The 21,329-nt window shown below is 46.3% G+C and overlaps 2 protein-coding genes across 2 annotated transcripts in view; both read left to right on the top strand.

Moving 5' to 3' along the window:
• Positions 1-12,917, top strand: part of TIMELESS (timeless circadian regulator) — a 30,912-nt gene extending 17,995 nt beyond the window's left edge. The window contains exons 9-30 of the mRNA XM_032593995.1: positions 141-228; positions 1,149-1,325; positions 1,701-1,918; positions 2,162-2,265; positions 2,411-2,580; positions 3,670-3,804; positions 3,903-4,054; positions 5,429-5,526; positions 5,871-6,000; positions 6,109-6,310; positions 6,587-6,732; positions 7,835-7,920; positions 8,010-8,124; positions 8,221-8,303; positions 8,532-8,674; positions 8,877-9,054; positions 9,137-9,205; positions 9,328-9,446; positions 10,831-11,056; positions 11,181-11,285; positions 11,427-11,524; positions 12,210-12,917. Coding sequence (XP_032449886.1) covers positions 141-228; positions 1,149-1,325; positions 1,701-1,918; positions 2,162-2,265; positions 2,411-2,580; positions 3,670-3,804; positions 3,903-4,054; positions 5,429-5,526; positions 5,871-6,000; positions 6,109-6,310; positions 6,587-6,732; positions 7,835-7,920; positions 8,010-8,124; positions 8,221-8,303; positions 8,532-8,674; positions 8,877-9,054; positions 9,137-9,205; positions 9,328-9,446; positions 10,831-11,056; positions 11,181-11,285; positions 11,427-11,500 — 2,818 coding nt within the window. The 3' untranslated portion in view covers positions 11,501-11,524; positions 12,210-12,917. The remainder of the gene's footprint in view (positions 1-140; positions 229-1,148; positions 1,326-1,700; positions 1,919-2,161; positions 2,266-2,410; positions 2,581-3,669; positions 3,805-3,902; positions 4,055-5,428; positions 5,527-5,870; positions 6,001-6,108; positions 6,311-6,586; positions 6,733-7,834; positions 7,921-8,009; positions 8,125-8,220; positions 8,304-8,531; positions 8,675-8,876; positions 9,055-9,136; positions 9,206-9,327; positions 9,447-10,830; positions 11,057-11,180; positions 11,286-11,426; positions 11,525-12,209) is intronic.
• Positions 12,918-19,665: 6,748 nt separating this feature from the next.
• Positions 19,666-20,045, top strand: LOC115519152 (cytochrome c-like). Its single transcript, XM_032593749.1, has one exon. It carries the CDS (start codon positions 19,713-19,715, stop codon positions 20,028-20,030), a length of 318 nt encoding a protein of 105 aa, XP_032449640.1. The 5' UTR covers positions 19,666-19,712; the 3' UTR covers positions 20,031-20,045.
• Positions 20,046-21,329: the final 1,284 nt, after the last annotated feature.

Below are 21,329 nucleotides of genomic sequence, written 5' to 3'. Positions count from 1 at the left end.
AGTGGTGATCAGATAACACTTTGCAATTACAGCAGGCTCTGATGTGCTGATGAAAGAGAATGGGGATAAAGCTTCCAGAGAATTTGAGGAATCACCCTGGACTTTTTTTTTTTTTTTTTTTTTTTTTTTTTTTACTGCAGACATTCTCGATTTGGGGGCTCCTACATTGTCCAGGGGTTGAAATCCATTGGGGAGAGGGACCTCATCTTTCATAAAGGTCTCCACAATGTGAGTATGCTCCCATCTTGGGTGAGAACATTGTGGAGTTAAAGGTACCTAAGAAAGGTAAGCAAGTGGGGCAGCTGGCTGGCTCAGTAAGTGGAGCATGTGACTCTTCATCTCAGGGTTGTGAGTTCAAGCCCCATGTTGGGTGTAGGGATTACTTAAAATCATAAAAGGAAAAAAAAAGAGAGAAAGGTAAATAAGCCTCTCTGGAAGTAAAGCATCTCTGTTCCTGGGCTTAGAAAGTTGGAGACCGTAGGAGGGGCCCCTGGGTGGCTCAGTGAGTTGAGCATCCAACTCTTGATTTTGGCTCAGGTCGTGATCTCACGGTTCGTTGGTTTGAGACCTATGTGAGGCTCAGTGCTCACAGTGCCAAGCCAGCTTGGGATCCTCTCCCTCTCTCTCCACCCCTCCCCTTCTCGTGCTCTCTCTCTCTTCCTCAAAAATAAATAAATAAACTTAAAAGAATACTCATTTGTTTTTTTTTTTTAATGTTTATTTTTGAGAGAGTGTGAGCAAGGGAGGGGAAGAGAGAGAGGGAGACACAATCTGAAGCAGGCTCCGGGCTGTCAGCACAGAGCCTGAGTGGGGCTCATACCCACCAACTGTGAGATCATGACCTGAGCCGAAGTCAGACGCTTAACCAACTGAGCCACCCAGGAGGCCCAAAAGAATACTCTTTAAAAAAGAAAGAAAGAAAGAGAGAAAGAGAGAGAGAGAAAGAAAGAAAGAAAGTAAGTTGGAGACTGTAGGAGAAATAGAGCCTCTGGCATTATTGTCTTTACCTGTATCTTCATTTAGTACCAGAGGGAGAGAACCTTCTAAGAGTTTCTTCTGAGAAAATGGTTGCACTAGGGATGTGGAAAGAGCTGCAAGGGGAGGGTGGTAATGAGGAGTAATTCTGATCCCTCAACGTACACCCCCAGCTCCAAAACTACAGTTCAGATTTGGGAAAGCAGCCCCGAAGGGTGCCTAAACGTCGGCAGGCTGCCCAGGAGCTGTCCATTCAGCGCCGCTCCGCCCTCAATGTGAGACTCTTCCTCAGAGACTTCTGCTCTGAGTTCCTGGAGAACTGTTATAACCGGCTCATGGGCTCAGTGAAGGTGAGAACCTAGGGAGGACGGGATAGGGAGGTGATGGGACCAGTGGTGGGTAAGAAGGCAGCTGGGGAGGAGCCTGAAGGAGGCTGACCCCAGAGTGTGGACTAGAAGTTGGGCAAGGTATAGGGCACCCTTGAGAGATGGTGAGGATGTTAGGAAGGAGTGGGACAATTGGGACAGTTTTAAAAAAGCTTAGAGAAATTGCCCCAGAGGAAGGGGAAAGGAATGTGGAGAGACCTGGGGAGAACAAGAAAGGGTGGAAATTCTGGTCCTAGAATGTGGTTATAATGGTGTCTAGGGTTTATCCCATCGTCATAGGACAAGGAGAAAGTTGGAAGCCCTGGGGTCACAGGGTGGTCTTTTTCTCCTCGACATTAGGATCACCTGCTGCGAGAGAAGGCCCAGCAGCATGATGAGACCTACTACATGTGGGCCTTGGCTTTCTTCATGGCCTTCAACCGAGCTGCCTCCTTCCGGCCAGGCCTGGTTTCTGAGACCCTCAGTGTCCGTACCTTCCACTTCATTGAGCAGAACCTCACCAACTACTATGAAATGATGCTGACGGACCGCAAGGAAGCTGCCTCCTGGGCACGTCGGTGAGTGGGATGAGAACTGGGGTCAGAGTGGGCATCTCAGCTAGGTTGGGAATCTGAGTTCCTGAATTCCAGGTGGTACTTTCTTCCTGTTTCAGGATTAAGGTGGTAAGGATGGGGAGCAGGGACTGGCTGGGTCATTCTTTTTGATGGCACCTTTTTTAGGGAAGGTTTAGAAGTGGTATGTTTTCCATGAGCCAGTTCCCTAAGTTGTCCTCCATTTCTCCTCTTTTCCTCATCTCACAGGATGCACCTGGCCCTGAAGGCCTATCAGGAGCTGCTGGCCACAGTGAATGAGATGGACATGTCCCCAGATGAGGCTGTGAGGGAGAGCAGCCGCATCATCAAGAGTGAGACCCTGGCCTGGTCTCTGACCCTGGCCTTTCCTATCTCTTGACCACAATCTCACTCTTTGCAGTCCCAACTTCATCCATCTCTCCCTTTACCAAAGTTTCCAGACCAATCCATCCATTCCTTTCTCTTCTCCATTCCTAGACAACATTTTCTATGTGATGGAGTACCGAGAGCTGTTCCTGGCACTCTTTCGAAAGTTTGATGAGAGATGTCAGCCACGCTCTTTCCTTCGTGACCTGGTAGAAACCACTCACCTCTTCCTCAAGATGTTGGAGCGGTTCTGTCGGAGCCGTGGGAACCTGGTGGTGCAGGTACTGGGCAGCCCCGGCATGTGGACAGTTTGGAAAGAGCCATGAGGGAAGGGTCAGAGAACAGGGAACTCTCCTCATATTTCTGCAGCTTAAGCTCACCTGTTAGAACTACTCTGAACTAAGGAGGGCAAAGGGTTTGTTGGTGTTGCTGATGTGAGTCCACTATAGTTTCCTTTTTTCAATTAGATTTATTTCCAGTGTAACATAAATATTTTAATTCATTTAGGAAGCATTTATTAAATACCTACTGTGTGCTAAGCACATAAACTATGGGGATTCACAGTTTTAGAGTTTAGTAATTATGCTGTGATCCTTCTTGGTTATACTTCAGAAGCATTGTAGTGAGATGGAAAGAACCCTAAATTAAAAGCCAGAAGGTCTGGGATCTCATCCTATATTAGTTACCGTTAGAATAACTCAACCTGCTCATATGGGTCCCCAGATCCCTAAACGTGGGATTGTAATATGAGCTTGAAATGAAATAAAAGATTAAAGACGTGCAAGACCACGTTGGGGAGGGGCAGAGAGAGGAGGAGAGAAAGAGAGTCCCAAGCAGGCTCTCTATCAGCATAGAGCCTGGCTCAGGGCTTGAACTCATGAAAGGTGAGATCACGACCTGAGCCAAAATCAAGAGTTGGATGCTTAAACCAAGTTAGCCACCCAGGTGCCCCTTTTTTTGGGTAGAATTTCTTATCCTCATTGTAAATCTGTTCATTTTATAGGCTTGGTTAAGCTAGAACTGCTTTTGGGAAATCTCTGATCCCAAGAAATAAGTTAAATACTACTCTTAAGTTTTGCCATGGCATTTTATGCTCAGCCATATTCTAGGTCTTACCCATACTGTACTATAATTTACCTATCTACCCACCTGTCTCAAGATTCCACTAGATTGTATGCTCCTCAAGGGCAAGGAAATACACTGTTCACTGTTGCATCCCTATTGCTTATGAATAGCACACAGTTGTCATTCCGTGACTATTGATTATTAATTAATTCAGACCTCTGGTGAATGAATTAATAGAGAAGACATTGATGGGAAAAAGTCCTCTTAGCTTTTCTGTCATCCTAACAATGGTTCTTTCTCCATAGAACAAACGAAAGAAAAGAAAGAAGAAAAAGAAGGTCCAAGATCAGCCTGTTGCTTCTGGTAATGGCTCCTATAGCACAGGGGAACTAGAAGCTATGTGGCCATCCCTGGCCGAGCAGCTACAGTGCTATGCCCAGGTAGGTAGTTGCAGAAAGTCTATCTTTCTCAAGGGTAGTGCACCGATAGGCTGTCTGGGTTTCCCTCCTCTGTTCCCATAGCCTTAATCCCTCTCTAGGATCCTGAGCTCAGTTTGGACTCCATGGTTCCCTTTGATGCGGCCTCAGAGGTGCCAGTGGAAGAGCAGCGGGCAGAAGCCATGGTGCGGATCCAAGACTGTCTCCTGACTGGCCAGGCCCCACAGGCCCTAACCCTCCTTAGGTCTGCCCGGTAAGAACCCTGCTCATCCCTTCTCCTGGATTCAGCTCCTGGATTTCGGGGGTAGGGGAAGGCATTCACTGTGGTACAAGGTTCTTTGCCTTCAATTGAGAGAAGTTCCATCAGAAGCATGGGGGCTCTGTACTGAGCACTGAGTCCTGGGGAGCTTGGATTGGCTTTGTGGGGTTTTTGTTGTTTGTTTTTAAATGTTTATTTATTTATTTTTGGAGAGAGTGTGTGAACAGGGGAGGAGCAGAGAGAGGGAGACAGAGAATCCCAAGCAGGCTCCACTCTGTCAGCTCAGAGCCCGACATGAAGCTCAAACCCACAAACTGTGAGATTATGACTTGAGCCGAATCAAGAGTCCGACACTTAACTGAGTGAGCCACCCACGCCCCCCTGCTGTTTGTTTTTATTTTTGAGAAATATCAGAAAGCACAATTAATTGGGGGGAAAATATAGATAATTCTATTGGCTGAAGATAATCATCATTAACATTTTGATGAGTAATCTTCCAGGCTTTTTAATCTTCTGTGTTGTATATAGATCTATACAGCTTCTTTTACAAAAATGAAACATTGTATATGCTGTTTTATAGTATTTTTTTACTTCTTAATATATTGTGAGGATTTCTTAAAAGATACGAGATATATTGCCATAATTGTTAATGGCATCATGAAATGTACATTTGTTCAACCAAATGTCAGACATTTAGATTGTTTGCATGGTGATATTCATTGCAATGTGGCTTATTTTTATTAAAATTTTTTTTCTTAACATTTATTTATTATTATTGAGAGACAGAGAGAGATAGAGCATGAGCATAGAAGGGGCAGAGAGAGGAGGAGACACAGAATCCAAAGCAGGCTCCAGGCTCTGAACTGTCAGCACAGAGCCCCATGCAGGGCCCAAACTCACAAACCGCAAGATCGTGATCTCAGCTGAAGTTGGACACTTAACCGACTGAGCTACCCAGGCCCCCTAAAATTTTTTTTAATGTTTCTTTATTTTTGAGAGAGAGAGAGAGAGAGAGAGAGAGAGAGCGCATAAGTGGGGGAGGGGGAGAGAGAGAGAGGGAGACACAGAATCTAAAGCTGGCTCCAGGCTCCAAGCTGTCGGCACAGAGCCCGACGCGGGGCTCAAACCCATGAACCGTTAAGATCATGACCTGAGCCGAAGTCAGACGCTTAACCAACTGAGCCACCCAGGTGCCCCTCGTTGCAATGTGGCTTATGAGGGAAAATTTCCCCAGAGTCTTTGTTTTGTCTTTGAGTGACAGTTTGCATTCTCTTTCTGGCTGCAAATGAAATTCCTTCTCTCACTTCTCACTTCAAATTATAACTCATATTCTCCCTGGTTAAAGTCTTTTTTCTCTCTGGGCTTCAGGGAGGTGTGGCCAGAGGGAGATGTGTTTGGCTCTCAAGATATTTCTGCAGAGGAAGAGATCCAATTGCTGAAACAGATTCTCTGTGCCCCGCTTCCCCGTGAGTCTCCATTTCCTTCACATCTCTGTCCTTCCAGTTCTTTTCTAGAACCAGCATCACAGAGATCCAATAATCCTCGGTCTTTCTTTTTTGTTTTCTGTTGGGTTTTTTTTTTAATTTTTTAAAGTTTATGTATTCATTTTGAGAGAGACAGAGAGCAAGCGGGGGAGGGGCAGAGTAAGAGGGAGAGAAAGCATCCCAAGCAGTCTCTGCACTGTCAGCGCAGAGCCCGATGTGGGGCTCGAACCCATGAAACAGGAGATCATGACTTCAGCCAAAACCAAGAGTCAAGTACTTAACCGACTGAGCCACCCAGGCGCCCCTAATTCTCACTCTTCCTATAGGGCAGCAGGGGCCAGAGGAACAAGGGGCAGAGGAAGAAGAGGAAGAGGAGGAGGAGGAGGAGGAGGAGGAAGAGTTGCAAGCGGTCCAGGTGTCAGAAAAAGAATTTAATTTTCTGGACTACCTGAAACGGTGCGGGCCGAGCAGACTGAGTTGGTCCCAGGTTGGCGACTACAGAGCTGGGAGGGCCATCACTGTCTTTCTCATGCTGACAGCCTCTTTCTCTGTGTCTTGGTGCAGTTTTGCAAGCTCAACTGTTGTGCGAGCCTACGTGCTGCTGCTGCGGAGCTACCGACAGAACAGTGCCCACACTAACCACTGCATTGTCAAGATGCTGCACCGGCTGGCCCATGACCTCAAAATGGAAGCCCTCCTTTTCCAGCTCTCCCTCTTCTGCCTCTTTAACCGTCTGCTTAGTGACCCGGCTGCTGGGGCCTATAAAGTGAGGGCATACCAAGGAACAGGGATGGAGAGGCATAGGGGGGTCCGGGGGTAATGAAGGGTAGTCTGCAAGAGATAAAGGGTGCTGAGTGATGTCAAGGGCTAAGAGAGGAGAGATCAGTGAGGAAGTAGGCAGGCAGGTGGACGGAGCTGGAGGGGCAGGGTAGGGGAGTCTGAGTGAGGAGAGGCAGCTGGGAATAGGTAGAAAATGGCTGGAGGGCCTGGTTTATATGTCCATTTAGGCCAGAGGTTTCACAGCAGCTTCCTCATCCCACAGGAGCTAGTGACTTTTGCCAAGTACATCCTGGGCAAGTTCTTTGCATTGGCTGCAGTCAACCAAAAAGCCTTTGTGGAGCTGCTGTTCTGGAAGAACACAGCTGTGGTTCGAGAGATGGCCGAGGGCTATGGCTCTCTGGATGGCGGGTGAGCTTCAGGATGGGAAAGGATGGGCGGTAATGGTGGGTGACACAGTCACAGAGTGTCAAAGCTGGAAGAGCTTGCAGATCAGCTAGTCTGACTTTCTTCCTCTTTAATAGGTGAAAAAATAAGCTCCCAAGGTGAATTGCTTTCCCTGAGATCACCCAAGAGAGGAAGTGGGTCTGGAGCCTATCTCCTGTCTGCTCTAGTTTCCTTCCTTCACCAGCCTTCGTGGGGATGGTCAGTTGGCAGTGGGGTGGCCCTTGTCCCAAAGGTGCCCTGTCCCAAAATGTGCTGGGAAACCATAAAGATTCATGGAAATGTTTGCCCTCTTTCCCTGTAGTTCAGCTCCTCTCCTTTCCCCATAATCTGCTCAGCCCCTGCAGTGTCCGCTTCCGTAGGCCCAACCCAGAAAATCTCTTCATTTGGCCTTTGGGTTCATAAGTGGAAGGAGAATGAAGGAAAGGAAGCACACCTTAGGCCACTGCTAGTGGCTCCTTTCAGTCACCTCGTTGCCCTTCTTGTTCCTTTTGGAGCTGACCAAAGAGGGCCTTTGGTCTCCTCTTTGGGGCCAACATCCTACATGTTCGCTTTCTCCTTTCCCCATTTGTCAATTTATTTTTATTTTTATTCATTTATTTTTTTAACATTTATTTATTTTTGAGACAGAGAGCATGAGCAGGGGAGGGGCGGAGAGAGAGAGGGGCACAGAATCCGAAGCAGGTTTCAGGCTCTAAGCTGTCAGCACAGAGCCTGACACGAGGCTGTAACTCACAGACCATGAGATCGTGACCTGAGCCGAAGTCAGATGCTTAACTGACTGAGCCACCCAAGCACCCCTATTTTTATTTTATTTTATTTAAGTTTGTTTGTTTGTTTGTTTGTTTGTTTGTTTGTTTGTTTATTTATTTTGAGAGAGAGTTTGTGCATAGGAGGAGCAGAGAGAGAGGGAGAGAGAGACTTCTAAGCAGGCTCTGCACTGACAGTGCAAGCAGCCTGATGCGGGGCTCAAACTCGAAAACCCATGAGATCACGATCTGAGCCGAAATCAAAGTGTGTGATGCTTAACTAATGGAGCCACCCAGACACCCCTCCTTTCCCCATTTAGATCTTCCAGTCGCAGACCCCCAGTGTGGAGCCCAGAGGAGGAGGCCCAGCTTCAGGAACTGTACCTCGCCCATAAGGATGTGGAAGGTATGAGTCCTTGAGATCTGAAGATTTTTGAAGCAGGCAGCCTGAGCTCCAGGACCCCTCTTTACTGCCTCACTCCCCCTCCATGTTAGGTCAGGATGTGGTAGACACCATCTTGGTGCACCTGAAAACCCCTCGGACACGCAAGCAAGTTATCCACCATCTGGTACGGCTGGGACTGGCCGACAGTGTCAAGGGCTTCCAAAGGTAGAGGCACATGTTCTGGAGGGCATTGAAATTGGGAGTCCTCGGTCCTCAGTTTGCTCCCTGGGCCCCCTCTTCCACTGACGTCTCCTTAAGCAGGAAAGGAACCCATATTGTACTGTGGACAGAAGATCAGGAGCTGGAGCTGCAGCGGCTTTTTGAGGAGTTCCAGGACTCAGATGGTGAGTGGAAGCTCAGAGAACCTTGGAGATGAGAGAGCCAAGCTGGCCATTGCTTCCCCCTGCCTCCTGTTCCCAAGGAAGGCTTATTTCATTCCTTCTTTCCACTTACCATACCTGTGGTGTCATTTGTGAGTGAATTGAATTAGCCTCTTTCCAAAGACCTCTGCTGTCTTTCACTCCTCCGCTTCCCCTGTTGCTTTAGGGAACTTACACTTTCTCTCTTTGTAGATGTGCTAGGTCATATCATGAAGAATATCACAGCCAAACGCTCACGGGCCCGAATAGTGGATAAGCTGCTGGCTCTGGGGCTGGTGGCTGAGCGGCGGGAGCTATATAAGAAACGCCGGAAGAAGCTGGCACCCTCGAGCTCGGTAACAGTCTTTCCCTGGCTCTGCAGGCTGGGCCCACTCCCCCTGAAGTGCCCCTCAGAGGTAGCTCACCCAGATTCTTCCTGCCTTAAGCTCTCTGGCTAGGTGTCTTCCCCTCCACACACACACACACACCCCACCAGTTTCCAGGAGTGGTCAAGAACCAACGGACTCCACTCAGTTCTTCATCTTGTTTCCTTTTTAGCCTAATGGAGAGGAGTCCCTGAAAGATTTTTGCCGGGAAGATCTGGAAGAAGAGGAAATCCTGCCAGAGGAAGAGAGTGAAGAAGATGAAGAGAAAGAGGAGGACTCAGAAGCAGAGCGAGCCCAGGGTAGCTCAGTGCTTTCAACTGAAAACCTTGGGCAAAGCCTGTATCAGGAAGGTGAGGACTTGGCCTCCGAGAGATGTCTCAGGTGGAGGGGTTGGTAGTATGAGCCAATTCTAAGTTTCCCTCCTTCCCTTAGGCTTTTCTGCTCCCCTTCTGTGGCTCCAGAACTGCCTGATTCGAGTAGCAGATGATCGAGAAGAGGATGGTGAGTGGATAAATGATGGTTTTCGGGGCTGGGGTACTGGAGGCTGCTGGAGAGCTGGCCGTGGGATGGATGACCAGTTCTTTCTTCAAAACTTCACCACATGACTACTGGCCCTATTTTAGGCTGCTCGCAGGCAGTGCCTTTGGTGCCGTTGACAGAAGAAAATGAGGAAGCAATGGAAAATAAACAGTTTCAACGCCTGTTGCGCAAGCTAGGAGTTCGGCCTCCTTCCTCTGGGCAGGTAAGTATGCCAGTTACGGTATCAGCTATGGCATATTACTGCTATTTTAAAATACGTACATCTCTTTCTCCTCGTTGCAGTTGCCATCTCTGACCTCATTTCCTCTCAACTTTGACCGAGACTCCTGCGGCAGCCATCCTGTTCATCTTCTCTAATCTCGCCTTCCCCTAGTCCATCTTCCATGTTATCCTGAGTTTCCCTCATCCCTTCCTCCATTCCTTCCTTCCCTTTTTATTTTCTTTTTATTTTTCCCTTATTAAGTAGGCTCCATGCCCAGTGTAGAGCCCAGTGTGGGGCTCAAACTCGCAACCCTGAGATCAAGACCTAACCACCTGAGCCACCTAGGCACCCCACAAGTTACCTTTCTAAAGTGGAATTTTGATTGTATTACTCCCCTGTCCATTACTTCCCTTTCTCTCCAGAAGAGATTATATTACTCTCCTGAACCAACCAACTGGATGGTTCTGCACTGTTGGCAGGACAGAGTCCTTGACCTCTGAGTGGCATGCTTGGCCTTGACCAGCCTTTGCAGCCTCATGGCCACGCCACCCACACACCTGTGTTTCCCCATCCTCCTCCTGGACTACTTTCTATTCTCCAAACAGTAGGCTTCGCATATATCCACACAGTTGATCGTGCCAGTCCCTCCATTGGACGGCTCCAGCCACACATACAAGGTGACACACACATCACCCATCTTCCTGACGACCCTCTGCTCGACCTTCAAGAGTCAATTCAGTTCTTACCTCCTCAGAGAAGCAGTCCCTACCACTCCTTCAACCTCTAAAGTGAAAGTAATAACTTTGGTAGCTGGGATTTATTCATTCCCTTGATGTAGCCCCCATCCTGTGAGATTACAGTATGTTGGTTCTTTCTCCCATTAGATTGTGGGTTCCTTGAAAGCAGGGATCATATCTGATTTATCTTTGCATCCCCAATATCCATTCATTCATTTATTTTGTTATTTAAAAAAAATTTTTTAATGTTTATTTTTGAGAGAGAGAGACAGAGCAGGGGTGGGGCAGAGAGAGAAGGAGATAGAATCTGAAGCAGGCTCCATGTTCTGAGGTCTTAGCACAGAGCCTGACTCAGGGCTTGAACCCATGAACTGTGAGATCATGACCTGAGCTGAAGTCTGATGCTCAACCAACTGTGCCACCCAGGCACCCCCATTCATTCATTTATTTAATTAACAACTGAATTTACTGGGAGCTTTGTGCTGTATGAGGCACTGTACTAGACATTGTGCATATACTGGATAAATAAGCAATAAGTAGAGTTTATTCAATGAATCATATTTTTTCAATGAATATTATCAAGATCGGGTGAAGTAGAGTCTGCTCCTTTCCTACTGCTTTCATTTTCAACTTGTTTGCACCTGTAGGAAACCTTCTGGAGGATTCCAGCCAAGCTGAGTCCTTCCCAGCTCCGGAGGATAGCAGCTTCTTTGAGTCAGCCAGAGGAGGAGCAAAAACTTCGGCCAGGACTAGAACCGAAAGTCCCTGGAGAGCAAAACCCTGAGGAGGAGCACCAAAAGGAACAGCGAGCACAAGCCCTGAGGGCCCTCCAGTTGGCCCGGAAAAAGAAAGCTGGCCCGGTGTCCCCCAGCGGTAAGACCACTTACCTGTTGGGTACTAACTATGGGCTAGCCATGTTGATCTAGAGGGCTGATAGGGTATTTTGAGAAGATGAGGGCCCAGTTCTCTAATTCCATGCCTCTCATGGTCATTTCAGGGGAAGGGACCACTGGTGAGAAAGAACAGCTGCAAATGGTACCCAGGAAGCGACAACTGCTGGACAGCGATGAAGAACAGGAGGAGGATGAGGGCAGGAACAAAGGTAGGGAGTCTGACAGGGACCTGCTTTTTCTTCTGACCTCTAGCACTCTTCCCTTCAATCCCGAAGATCAGTGCTATTGTCCTTCTTTCCCCATAACATATTTAGATTCTCTCTCTCTTCTCACCCCTTTCATTCCCATAGCACCAGAGTCCAGAGCTCCAGGAATCCAAAAGAAGAAACGGTTTCAAATTGAGGATGAAGATGAGAATGACTGAAGAGCCAGAAGCTTTGGGGTAGAGGTAGATCATTTTTAGGTGGTGAATTTCAGTCAGACTTCAGAAACAGGACCCAGAAACTGCTCTTAGTAGACAGAAGCAGTAGAGACCTGGGCTTCCCCAGGGATTTGGGGTCCGGGAATTTCCGGCAACAGTGTTGGGACAACTCTGCAATCACTTCTTGCGTCTCCCAGTTTTAGCAGTATGCCTCAGTAGCTCTCCAGAGACTTACCTCTCTTTTTCTAGGATCTGTTTCTTTGGGTTAGTAGCACCCCTTAGAAAATCGGAGGAGTGAGTGAGATATAGAAGGTACCTGGGACCCTGTTTGGCTTTCTGCCAGAGGTGGGTCACAGCACCAGATGGGGAGCTTTGTGACATGATGGGTGGGGGTGTTGCACCATTTTAAAAAAGCACCAGATGCTCCCATCCTCATTTTCTTTCCTGTGATCACTCCCAGGCACCAGATCGAACCCAATTCCTGTGGTTTAGGTAGGGTTGGGATGCAGTACTCTCGAGATGATGAACGTGTTTGGTTTGCGTTTGGTATTACATTCAATGTGTAAAATTAAAAGTTGCCAATGTTGATGTGATGTGCCAATCTGTCTAAGTCTCCCAGCCTTCCACCTGCTATGTTCTTGGAAGAAGAGCCTTTAACTTTTAGGGTTAAAAGAGGCCATCACCCTTCCCTTTTCTCCTGCTTTCCCTACAGAAGACATGAAAACATTCTCACCTCAAGATCCTTTGTCTAGGATAAATCTTCAGGATGACAAGTGTATACAGCAGGAAGAAGCAGGAGCCACAAAGGGTGCAAGAGTCAGTTTTCCAGCATGGAGCAGAGTGGAGGATAAAGTCTGGGCAAGAAAGAGATGAATAAATACTGCAAATGCCGTGTCTTTTCCTGTTCTTGGAAACCATCAGCTTTCTGGCTCCCCGTGTTTCTAGCTAATGTGGGATGAAGGAGACATTCCAAAAATAGCTATTGAGATCAGGGATAGCCCTAGGTAAAGGATGCATTTGGATTGTCTTGTTCTTCTGACTTGGTTTTTTTCCTCCCACAGCCTCTAAAGATAGGAGTGGAGCTACCTCTGGGTAATTGAAGTTTCCAAGGGCTAAGACATTTCCTAGCTTGGTCTGGTCTTGGTGTATCTTTATCCCAAGCCTTTCCCTACTTCCCAACCTGAGCACTTCAGCAGGGCCGTTCCGGCTCCTTTGTTGTGTCTTGCTGTCCGCATTGGCTGTCTTTCCAAGAAATGCCCCCAAAGGGGCTCTGACCTGCCAGGCTTCTTTGAAACTTCTAGCCCCAATTTCTTTTACTGGTTTCTCTTATCAAGTATAGACCATTTGCTGTGATTGGGCACAAAAGTATTGCTATCCTTTTCCATTTATTTACCCTGTAGTTTTGAAATTTTTAAATGAAAAGAGGAATAAAAAGCTACTTTTACATATTTGAGTCATAGCCATCTGATTCTCACTCTAGATCTCCCTGGATCTCTGTGTTGAACTAGAGTGGGAATGTGGGAGGGAGAGGCAGATACTGCTAACAGAAATTTCAGGTTACTGGGGAGTGTCTGAGACCTGGACAAACTCCAGTCAGTCAATACATGTGCAGTTCAGGTCTTCCAGGAAGAAGAGGCGTAGGTGGAATTAGAAATGCAAGAGATTTATTGGGGAAATGTTTTTGAAGGATAAAGGGGAGATAGAGCAGTGTAGATTGGGAGAGCCTATAGCCCATGATGGTGGTCAGATGCCTGTGAGAGGAGAAAGGGGAAAATTGCAGTGTTACTCAGAAAATCTTGTCCGACTGTTGGGGAGCCCCATATCTGGCAGACACGGGCTAGCCCTAGCACCCTCCACCAGTTATTGGCTCCGAGCAGCCTGGAGAGAATGATGTGGGTGTGACTGCAGAAAATCCTAAGGAGTCAAAACTTAAGATGTTAGCCGAATAGACTCTTTACTGCATGTTCTTTTGAAGGGAGCTCTGAACAGAACGTTGCAGTACAAACGTGCAAACACTTGGCACAGTCGTGTCTCCCACTGATCACTGAGGCAAGCAGCCATTCCCTTTGTTCCCCTCCTACAAGATAGTACTGGGAGTGGAGCAACCTACTGGAAAGGCACACATCTCACTAAAGGGTAGTTTGGGGCTCTTGCATTTAAGTAGAAAATGAAACAAGTCCCTGGTGACCTAGGAATAAGAGAGGCCAAGTGAGATCAATTGGGTTCCATTTCCCATTCCATGGACCCTAACATAAAAGGTACAGCCTAGAGGTGATGCGTAAGTGGAACTTTATTTTCTAGCTCCCACTTCAGCAATAGTTTGATCGTTCATTGCTACATGTTAACACTCTATAGCTGCCATTTCATATGGAACCCAGACAAAGGTCCTGATGTCCTTTCCTTCATCCCCAGGATCCCAGCCACCCTCTGCACACCCCTGATTCTGTTAGACTTGGCCCCTAATGTTCCTGCCTGGCCTTATCTACATGGCCTCTCTACCCAAGATCTAATAGGCCTGGCACCAGGGAAGCCCTGGAGCAAGCTGACTTTACCAAACAGATGCCTGGACCCACAGCTTTAGCTCTATAGTCTGGGATGTGTAAAAGTACATAGACCCACACCCACTAGCTCTAAGGACTCTGGAATAGCAGAGCACAGCGGGGAGAGTATTGTGTGGTACCTTGGCCCCTGTTCTGCAGGTGTTGGACTCAGGGAAGGCCACATGTGTCTGCCCCACTGAGGACTGGGAGCCGGAGCAGCCTGAGCACAATGAGGTCCCGTCGTTGACAGGAGTGGAACCCTACTATAAACTGCAGTTTTATACTATACTGCTTAGAACTGCTCAGAGGCCAATAGATGACTGAGATGAGGCCATAGGCCTGGATTATGACCTGATAATTGTGATGGTTAGGACCGATGCAGTTTTTGGTCAGCTCTGCATTTAAGCCTGTGGTAAGGGCTGAGGTTTAGCTCCAGTGTTACTATGAGAAACAGCCTCTTCCAGAGACAAGGGAGCAGAGCTTAGGGGAAGCTTGGATGTGAGTGACCTGGAAGAAACAACTACCATGACCTCAAAGGGGCAGGTGTCAGAGGTAGTAAGTTGAGCTCTTTGCTGGTGATGGGTCTTGTTTAAGCGCTATAACTTAGAGCCTGGGACTGGGAGTTTTGTGCTAGAAGAAAACTAGATAGGCATAGAAGGAATGAATTCTAATTTTTTGATATGCTGTGTGGCATTCAAAATCCAAAATAAACATTAGCTCTGATACCTATAGGATATACAGTGATGAAATATACAGTAGTTAAAAAGCATGCTAATTTAAATTTGTCTAACAGTTTTGTTTCATGGCCCAGATGTGGTGTGTGTGTGTGTGTGTGTGTGTGTGTGTGTGTGTGTGTGTGTGTATTTTTATTTTTTTTAAGTATTTATTTTGAGAGAGAGAGCACGCACAAGCAGGGGAGGGGCAGAGAGAGAGAGAGAGAGAGAATCCATCCCAAGCAGGCTCCACACTGTCATTGCAGAGCCCGACGCGGGGCTCGAACTCCTGAACCATGAGAGCATGACCTGAGCCGAAACCAAGAGTTAGATGCTTAACCAGCTGAGCCACCTACGTATATCTTGGTTTTGGTATATCTTGGTGAGTGTTCTATAGGTGCTTGAAAAGAATGTGATTTTAAGGTAAAATTCACATAACACTTCATCATTTTAAACATTTTAGAGGCACCTGAGTGGCAGCTGTTGGTGAAGGAACTTAAGAGAATGAGCCATACACTACATTGGTTCCACCCCCAGAGTATACCCCTCCTTATTTCTGACCTTGACTCCTACAGTATCTGACCCTCTAAGGCTCCTCGTCTCAGTCTCCTTTTCCCTGTCATTCATTTCCCTTTCTGCCTGCAGAATTCCTTTTAAAACATGGTTGTCATCATGTCTTTACTTTGCTCAAGAGCATTTCATGGTTTCCCATTTCTTTCAGTACAGAGTCTGGACCCAGAATAGCATACTTGATCTGAGCAAGTCTCTGCATCCTCACCACCATGCCTGACTATGCCCATATTTTAAACTGTTGCCCCTTACTGCCAAATTTTTTTTAAGATTTTATTTATTTATTTATTTATTTATTTATTTATTTACTTACTTACTTACTTACTTACTTACTTACTTATTTTTAAGTAATCTCTACGCCCAGTGTGGGGCTTGAACTTACAACCCCAAGATTAAGAGTCACATACTTTACAGACTGAGCCAGTCAGGCATCCCAGCCCCTCAGGGTTGTTGTTTTTTTTTTTTTTTTTTAATGTTTGTTTATTTTTGAGAGAGACACACACATACACACACACACACACACACACACACACACACACACACACACACAGTGTGAGTGGGGGAGGGGCAGAGAGAGAAGGAGACACAGAATCTAAAGCAGGCTCCAGACTCCAAACTGTCAGCACAGAATCCGATGTGGGGTTTGAACCCATGAACCCTAAGATCATGACCTGAGCCAGTCAGACGTTTAACCAACCAAGCCACCCAGGCACCCCAACCCTTCAGTATTTTTAATCAGCCTCCCAGAGCAGGCCTTTTCATATACCAAATTGTTGATTATCACTGTTCCTCTATTGGTGAGCTCTATCCAACTCCTATCTCATCCTTCTAGAATCAGCTCAAATGTGCTTTCTTCTGTCACACAGCTTTTGTCACTCTTTTGAACCCCCAACCACAAGCAGTCACCCTTCCCGCTGGGATTTGTTCATTCCCCTGATAAAGTGCCAGTCTTAAGTGTTTCATCTTGTTTGCTCTTTTTCCCATTAGACTGTGAACACCTTGAAGGATTGTGTTTTACTCATCTTTAGGTCCCAAAGATGCATTTATTAATATATCCAATTAATACATATATGTATTCAGTGCCTCCTATATAAGAGTCACCATTCTGGGCATTGGGTGTCAATTGGGAGTGATTACCAAAAACTAGGTATATGTAGGTGAATAAAGCAATATTTTATTTATTTATTTTTTAATTTTTTTAATGTTTATTCATTTTTGAGAGAGAGAGCATGAGTGGGGAGAGGCAGAGAGAGAGGGAGACACAGAGTCTGAAGCAGGCTCCAGGCTCTGAGCTGTCAGCACAGAGCCTGATGTGGCACTTGAACCCACAAACCATGAGATCATGACCTGAGCTGGAGTCAGATGCTTAACCAACTGAGCCACCCAGATGCCCCAAAGCAATATTTTTTAGGAAGTTTTTTTGTTGTTGTTTATGTTTATTTATTTTGAGAGAAAGAGGGAGAGAGAGAGAGCATGAGCAGGGGATGGGCAGAAAAAGAGGGAGAGCAAGAAGCCCAAGGAGCTTCAGACTGCTAGCGCAGAGTCTGACAGGGGGCTTGAACCCACGAACTATGAAATCGTGACCTGCGCTGAATTTGGACGCTTAACAGACTAGACCACCCAAGGGTCCCTAAGATTTTAAGTACTCTCTACACCCAACAAGGGGCTTGAACTCACAACCCCAAGATCAAGAGTTGCATGCTTGGGGCGCCTGGGTGGCTCAGTCGGTTGAGCGGCCGACTTCGGCTCAGGTCATGATCTCACGGTCTGTGAGTTCGAGCCCCGCGTCAGGCTCTGTGCTGACAGCTCGGAGCCTGGAGCCTGTTTCAGATTCTGTGTCTCCCTCTCTCTGACCCTCCCCCATTCATGCTCTGTCTCTCTCTGTCTCAAAAATAAAGGTTAAAAAAAAAAAAAAAGAGTTGCATGCTTTACCGACTGAGCCAGCCAGGCACCCCAAGTTAGATGATTTTTTTTTAATGTTTATTTATTATTGAGGGACAGAGAGAGGCAGAGCTTGAGCATGGGAGGGGAAAAGAGAGGAGGGGACCCAGAATCTGAAGCAGGCTCCAGACTCTGAGCTGTCAGCACAGAGCCCGACATGGGGCTTGAACTCACAAACTGAGATCATGACCTCAGCCAAAGTCGGATGCTTAACCGACTGAGCCACCCAGGCACCCCAGCAAGTTAGATGATTCTTAAAGTCATTCAGAGGAAAGCTTCAGCCAGAGCTGGAATCTGAACTCACTGGAGAGCAAGGCCCTGATGAGAAGTGCTAAGCACAAACCCTGAGGGCCCTCCTGTAAGCCAGCAAAAGGAGAGCAGTCCTGGTCTCCCTACGGGATAATAGGACTGCTGTCTATTGAGTACTTGTGTACCAGCCACATTGGTCTAGGGGCTGATGGAGTTAATTTTGATGCCTCCTATTTCATTGGGAGACCAGGCAGCTAAAACAGCAACCAAGATTTTTAGGGTAGTGAAAAGTGTTCTGTATGGTACTGTAAAGGTAGATAATATGTCATTATGCATTTGGTAAAACCCATAGAACTATATGATGCAGGTGCTTCTGGATGGCTCAGTTGGTTAAGCATCTGACTCTTGATTTCAGCTCAGGACATGATCTCATGGTTCATGAGTTTGAGCCCTGCATCGGGCTCTGATGGCAGTGCGGAGCCTGCTTGGGATTCTCTGTCTCCCTCCCTCTCTGCCCCTCCCCTGCTTGCTCTCTATCTCTTAAAAAAATAATAATAATAAACTTAAAAGAGCTATATGATGCAAAGAACTGAACCCTGATGTGAACTGTGGACTTAGGTAATAATAATATATCATAACAAAATAAATAACTTTAAAAATAATAATCAACTGTAACAAATGTACCACACCAATATAAGATGTTAATACAGGAAACTGAGGGGTCAAGGAAGAGGGAATATTTGGGGACTCTGTACTTACTGCTTAATTTTTGTACAAACCTAAAACTACTCTAAGAAATAAACTCTAGAGGCGCCTGGGTGGCTCAGTCAGTTGAGCATTCGATTTTGGCTCGGGTCATGATCTCGTGTATGTGAGTTCGAGCCTGGCGTTGGGCTCTGTGCTGTGCTGACAGCTCAGAGCCTGGAGTCTGTTTCGGATTCTGGGTGTCCCTCTCTCTCTGCCTCTCCCCTGCTTGCGCTCTGTCTCTCTGTCTCTCAAAAATAAATAAACAATAAAAAGATTTTTTTTAAAAACTCGACTAATTAAAACCACCACCAAAAAAATCTCAGCTGACACCTGTTGGGATTTGATGAGGAACAGGTGGAAGACAAGGAAAGGAGCAAAGGTAGGAAGTCTGGGGGGGACCTGCTTGTGTCTTCATCCTTCTGTCATTTTTCTCCTTGGTCCTGGAGACAAACTCCTCACCACTTTTCCTCCCCCTACCGTATTTACACATTCAGTCTGTCTCCCCTGTCACTCCCAAGGCATGGGAGTTAGAAATTTGGGTAATTTTGGGGCGCCTGGGTGGCTCAGTCGGTTAAGCCTCCGACTTCGGCTCAGGTCACGATCTCACGGTCCATGAGTTCGAGCCCTGCGTCGGGCTCTGGACTGATGGCTCAGAGCCTGGAGCCTGCTTCCGATTCTGTGTCTCCCTCTCTCTCTGCCCCTCCCCCGTTCATGCTCTGTCTCTCTCTGTCTCAAAAATAAAATAAACGTTAAAAAAAATAAAAAAAAAGAAATTTGGGTAATTTCAACAAAAAGTCATTTTCACATTGAGGAGGATGGTAATGCTGACTAACTAAACGTGGAGATAGGGCCAGTTACAGAGAGTGAACTCAAGTCAGGAATGGGAGAATCTGACAGGATCCAAAAACCCCCTAGGCTGTACAGAAGCAGCAGACTCTTGAGGTGCTCCATGGATTTAGGGTCCAGGAATTTCAGGCGACAGTGTTGGATGCCTCTAAATCCAGTTCCTCCTCCCAATTTTAGGATTGTGTCCCGGTAGCTCCCTGAAGACTTACTCCTCTTCTTCTAGAAAACTTTTTTCTTTTTCCTTCTGATTTCTTTTTGCTCATTAGGGGCCCCTCCTGGGACTGAGAGGAGTAAAATTGGAGGAGGGACCAGGGATTTGTTCATTGGCCTAATGCCTTGGCTGTGTGCCAGAGGTAGGTTATAGCACCAGAGAGGAACCTGTATGGCAAAACGATGTGGTGACTTCTGTACCAGTTTTAGGAAGCACCACATGTCATCGTTCCCTATTTCCAGACTACAGTTTCTCATCTAGACCCCTAGAAATGAGAAATGAAGCTCAATGCCTACAGTTCTGACATAGGCTTAGAAGTACTATCGGGGTGGAGAGCTGGTCATCCGGCTTGGGAGCAGGCACCTTCGTTTCGCGCGCAACCAAGGAGCGATTTAAAAATGGGTGATGTTGAGAAGGGCAAGAAGATTTTTGTTCAGAAGTGTGCCCAGTGCCATACTGTGGAAAAGGGAGGCAAGCACAAGACTGGACAAAATCTCCATGGTTTATTTGGGCGAAAAACAGGTCAAGCCCCTGGGTTGTCTTACACGGATGCCAACAAGAACAAAGGCATCACTTGGGGAGAGGAGACATTGATGGAGTATTTGGAGAATCCCAAGAAGTACGTCCCTGGAACAAAAATGATCTTCGCTGGCATTAAGAAGGCAGGGGAAAGAGCGAACTTGATAGCTTATCTCAAAAAAGCTACTAAGGAATAATAGTTGGCCGTTGCCTTATTTATTACAAAACAAAAATGTCTCATGACTTTTTTAATGTGTACCATGTTTAAATTGATCTCATACACCAGAATTCACGTCATGAATGGCTGATAGAATATTTCTTTTGGACAGTCCTTATTTAAATAAGATTGGCTTGTGGTTAAATGAATATGATTCGCTTTTTGACCTTTGATAGTAATTCTAGTTCAGCAAGTGCTGTCACTGTTTTCCCCTTTGAAAAATATGATTGGGGTTGATTAGATGTTGAGCTTTTCACAGAGATGGTAAATGACATCTCTAAACTTACAGGAGATTGGTTTTATATTTAGATTTATGTAACTGGTTATGTTAATATATTTAAATACTGAGGAAATCCCTTCACTGTATCAGAACAGCAAGACTCAGCTGTGTTTCAAGTTGTGTTTGTTAGCCTGTTAAAGGCAAGGGCTGAAGATAAGCTGGCAATGTCCACTTTATCTTTTTAGTCTTAAATATGCCAATTTAATTAAAATTCCCTGCATTTAAAATGTTGCCTTTTGCTTAATGAAAGGCATTTTAGTGTGGTCTATGTATAATATTAAATAAAGAACATTAACACTTCTCACATTTTATAGATGATCTGTAAGGTCAGATGCTTTTTTTTAATTTTTTTTTTAATGTTTATTTATTTTTGAGAGAGACAGAGTGAGCAGGGGAGGGGCAGAGAGAGAGAGGGAGACACAGAATCCGAAGCAGGCTCCAGGCTCTGAGCTGTCAGCACAGATCCTGATGCGGGGCTCAAACTCACAAACCGTGAGATCATGACCTGAGCTGAAATTGGACGCTCAACCGACTGAGCCACCCAGGCGCCCCTGTAAGGTCAGATGCTTTTAAAAGTCAGCATGATTGGGGCGCCTGGGTGGCTCAGTTGGTTGGGCGTCCGACTTCGGCTCAGGTCATGATCTCGCGGTCCGTGAGTTCGAACACCGTGTCGGGCTCTGTGCTGACAGCTCAGAGCCTGCAGCCTGTTTCAGATTCTGTGTCTCCCTCTCTCTATGACCTTCCCCCATTCATGCTCTGTCTCCCTCTGTCTCAAAAATGAATAAACATTAAAAAAAATTTTTTTTAATAAAATTCAGTGTGATAAGTTATAGCGGCAGATTTGGCTTGTGAATTCTTTACTAAGTTATAATTCAGGATTGCTTTCTACATAGCTATTCAAAAATACAACTGTGGAATTACCACAATGTATGATTGGTAACGGTGCTTTTGTTAACTCGTTAGAAGGGTTAAAGTAGAGGAGATATATCATCAGCACAA

The sequence above is a fragment of the Lynx canadensis genome, chromosome B4 (assembly GCF_007474595.2).
Source record: "Lynx canadensis isolate LIC74 chromosome B4, mLynCan4.pri.v2, whole genome shotgun sequence".
NCBI lineage: Eukaryota > Metazoa > Chordata > Mammalia > Carnivora > Felidae > Lynx > Lynx canadensis.
Note: the sequence above shows the minus strand (reverse complement) of the source record. Positions and strands in the feature narration are given on the sequence as shown.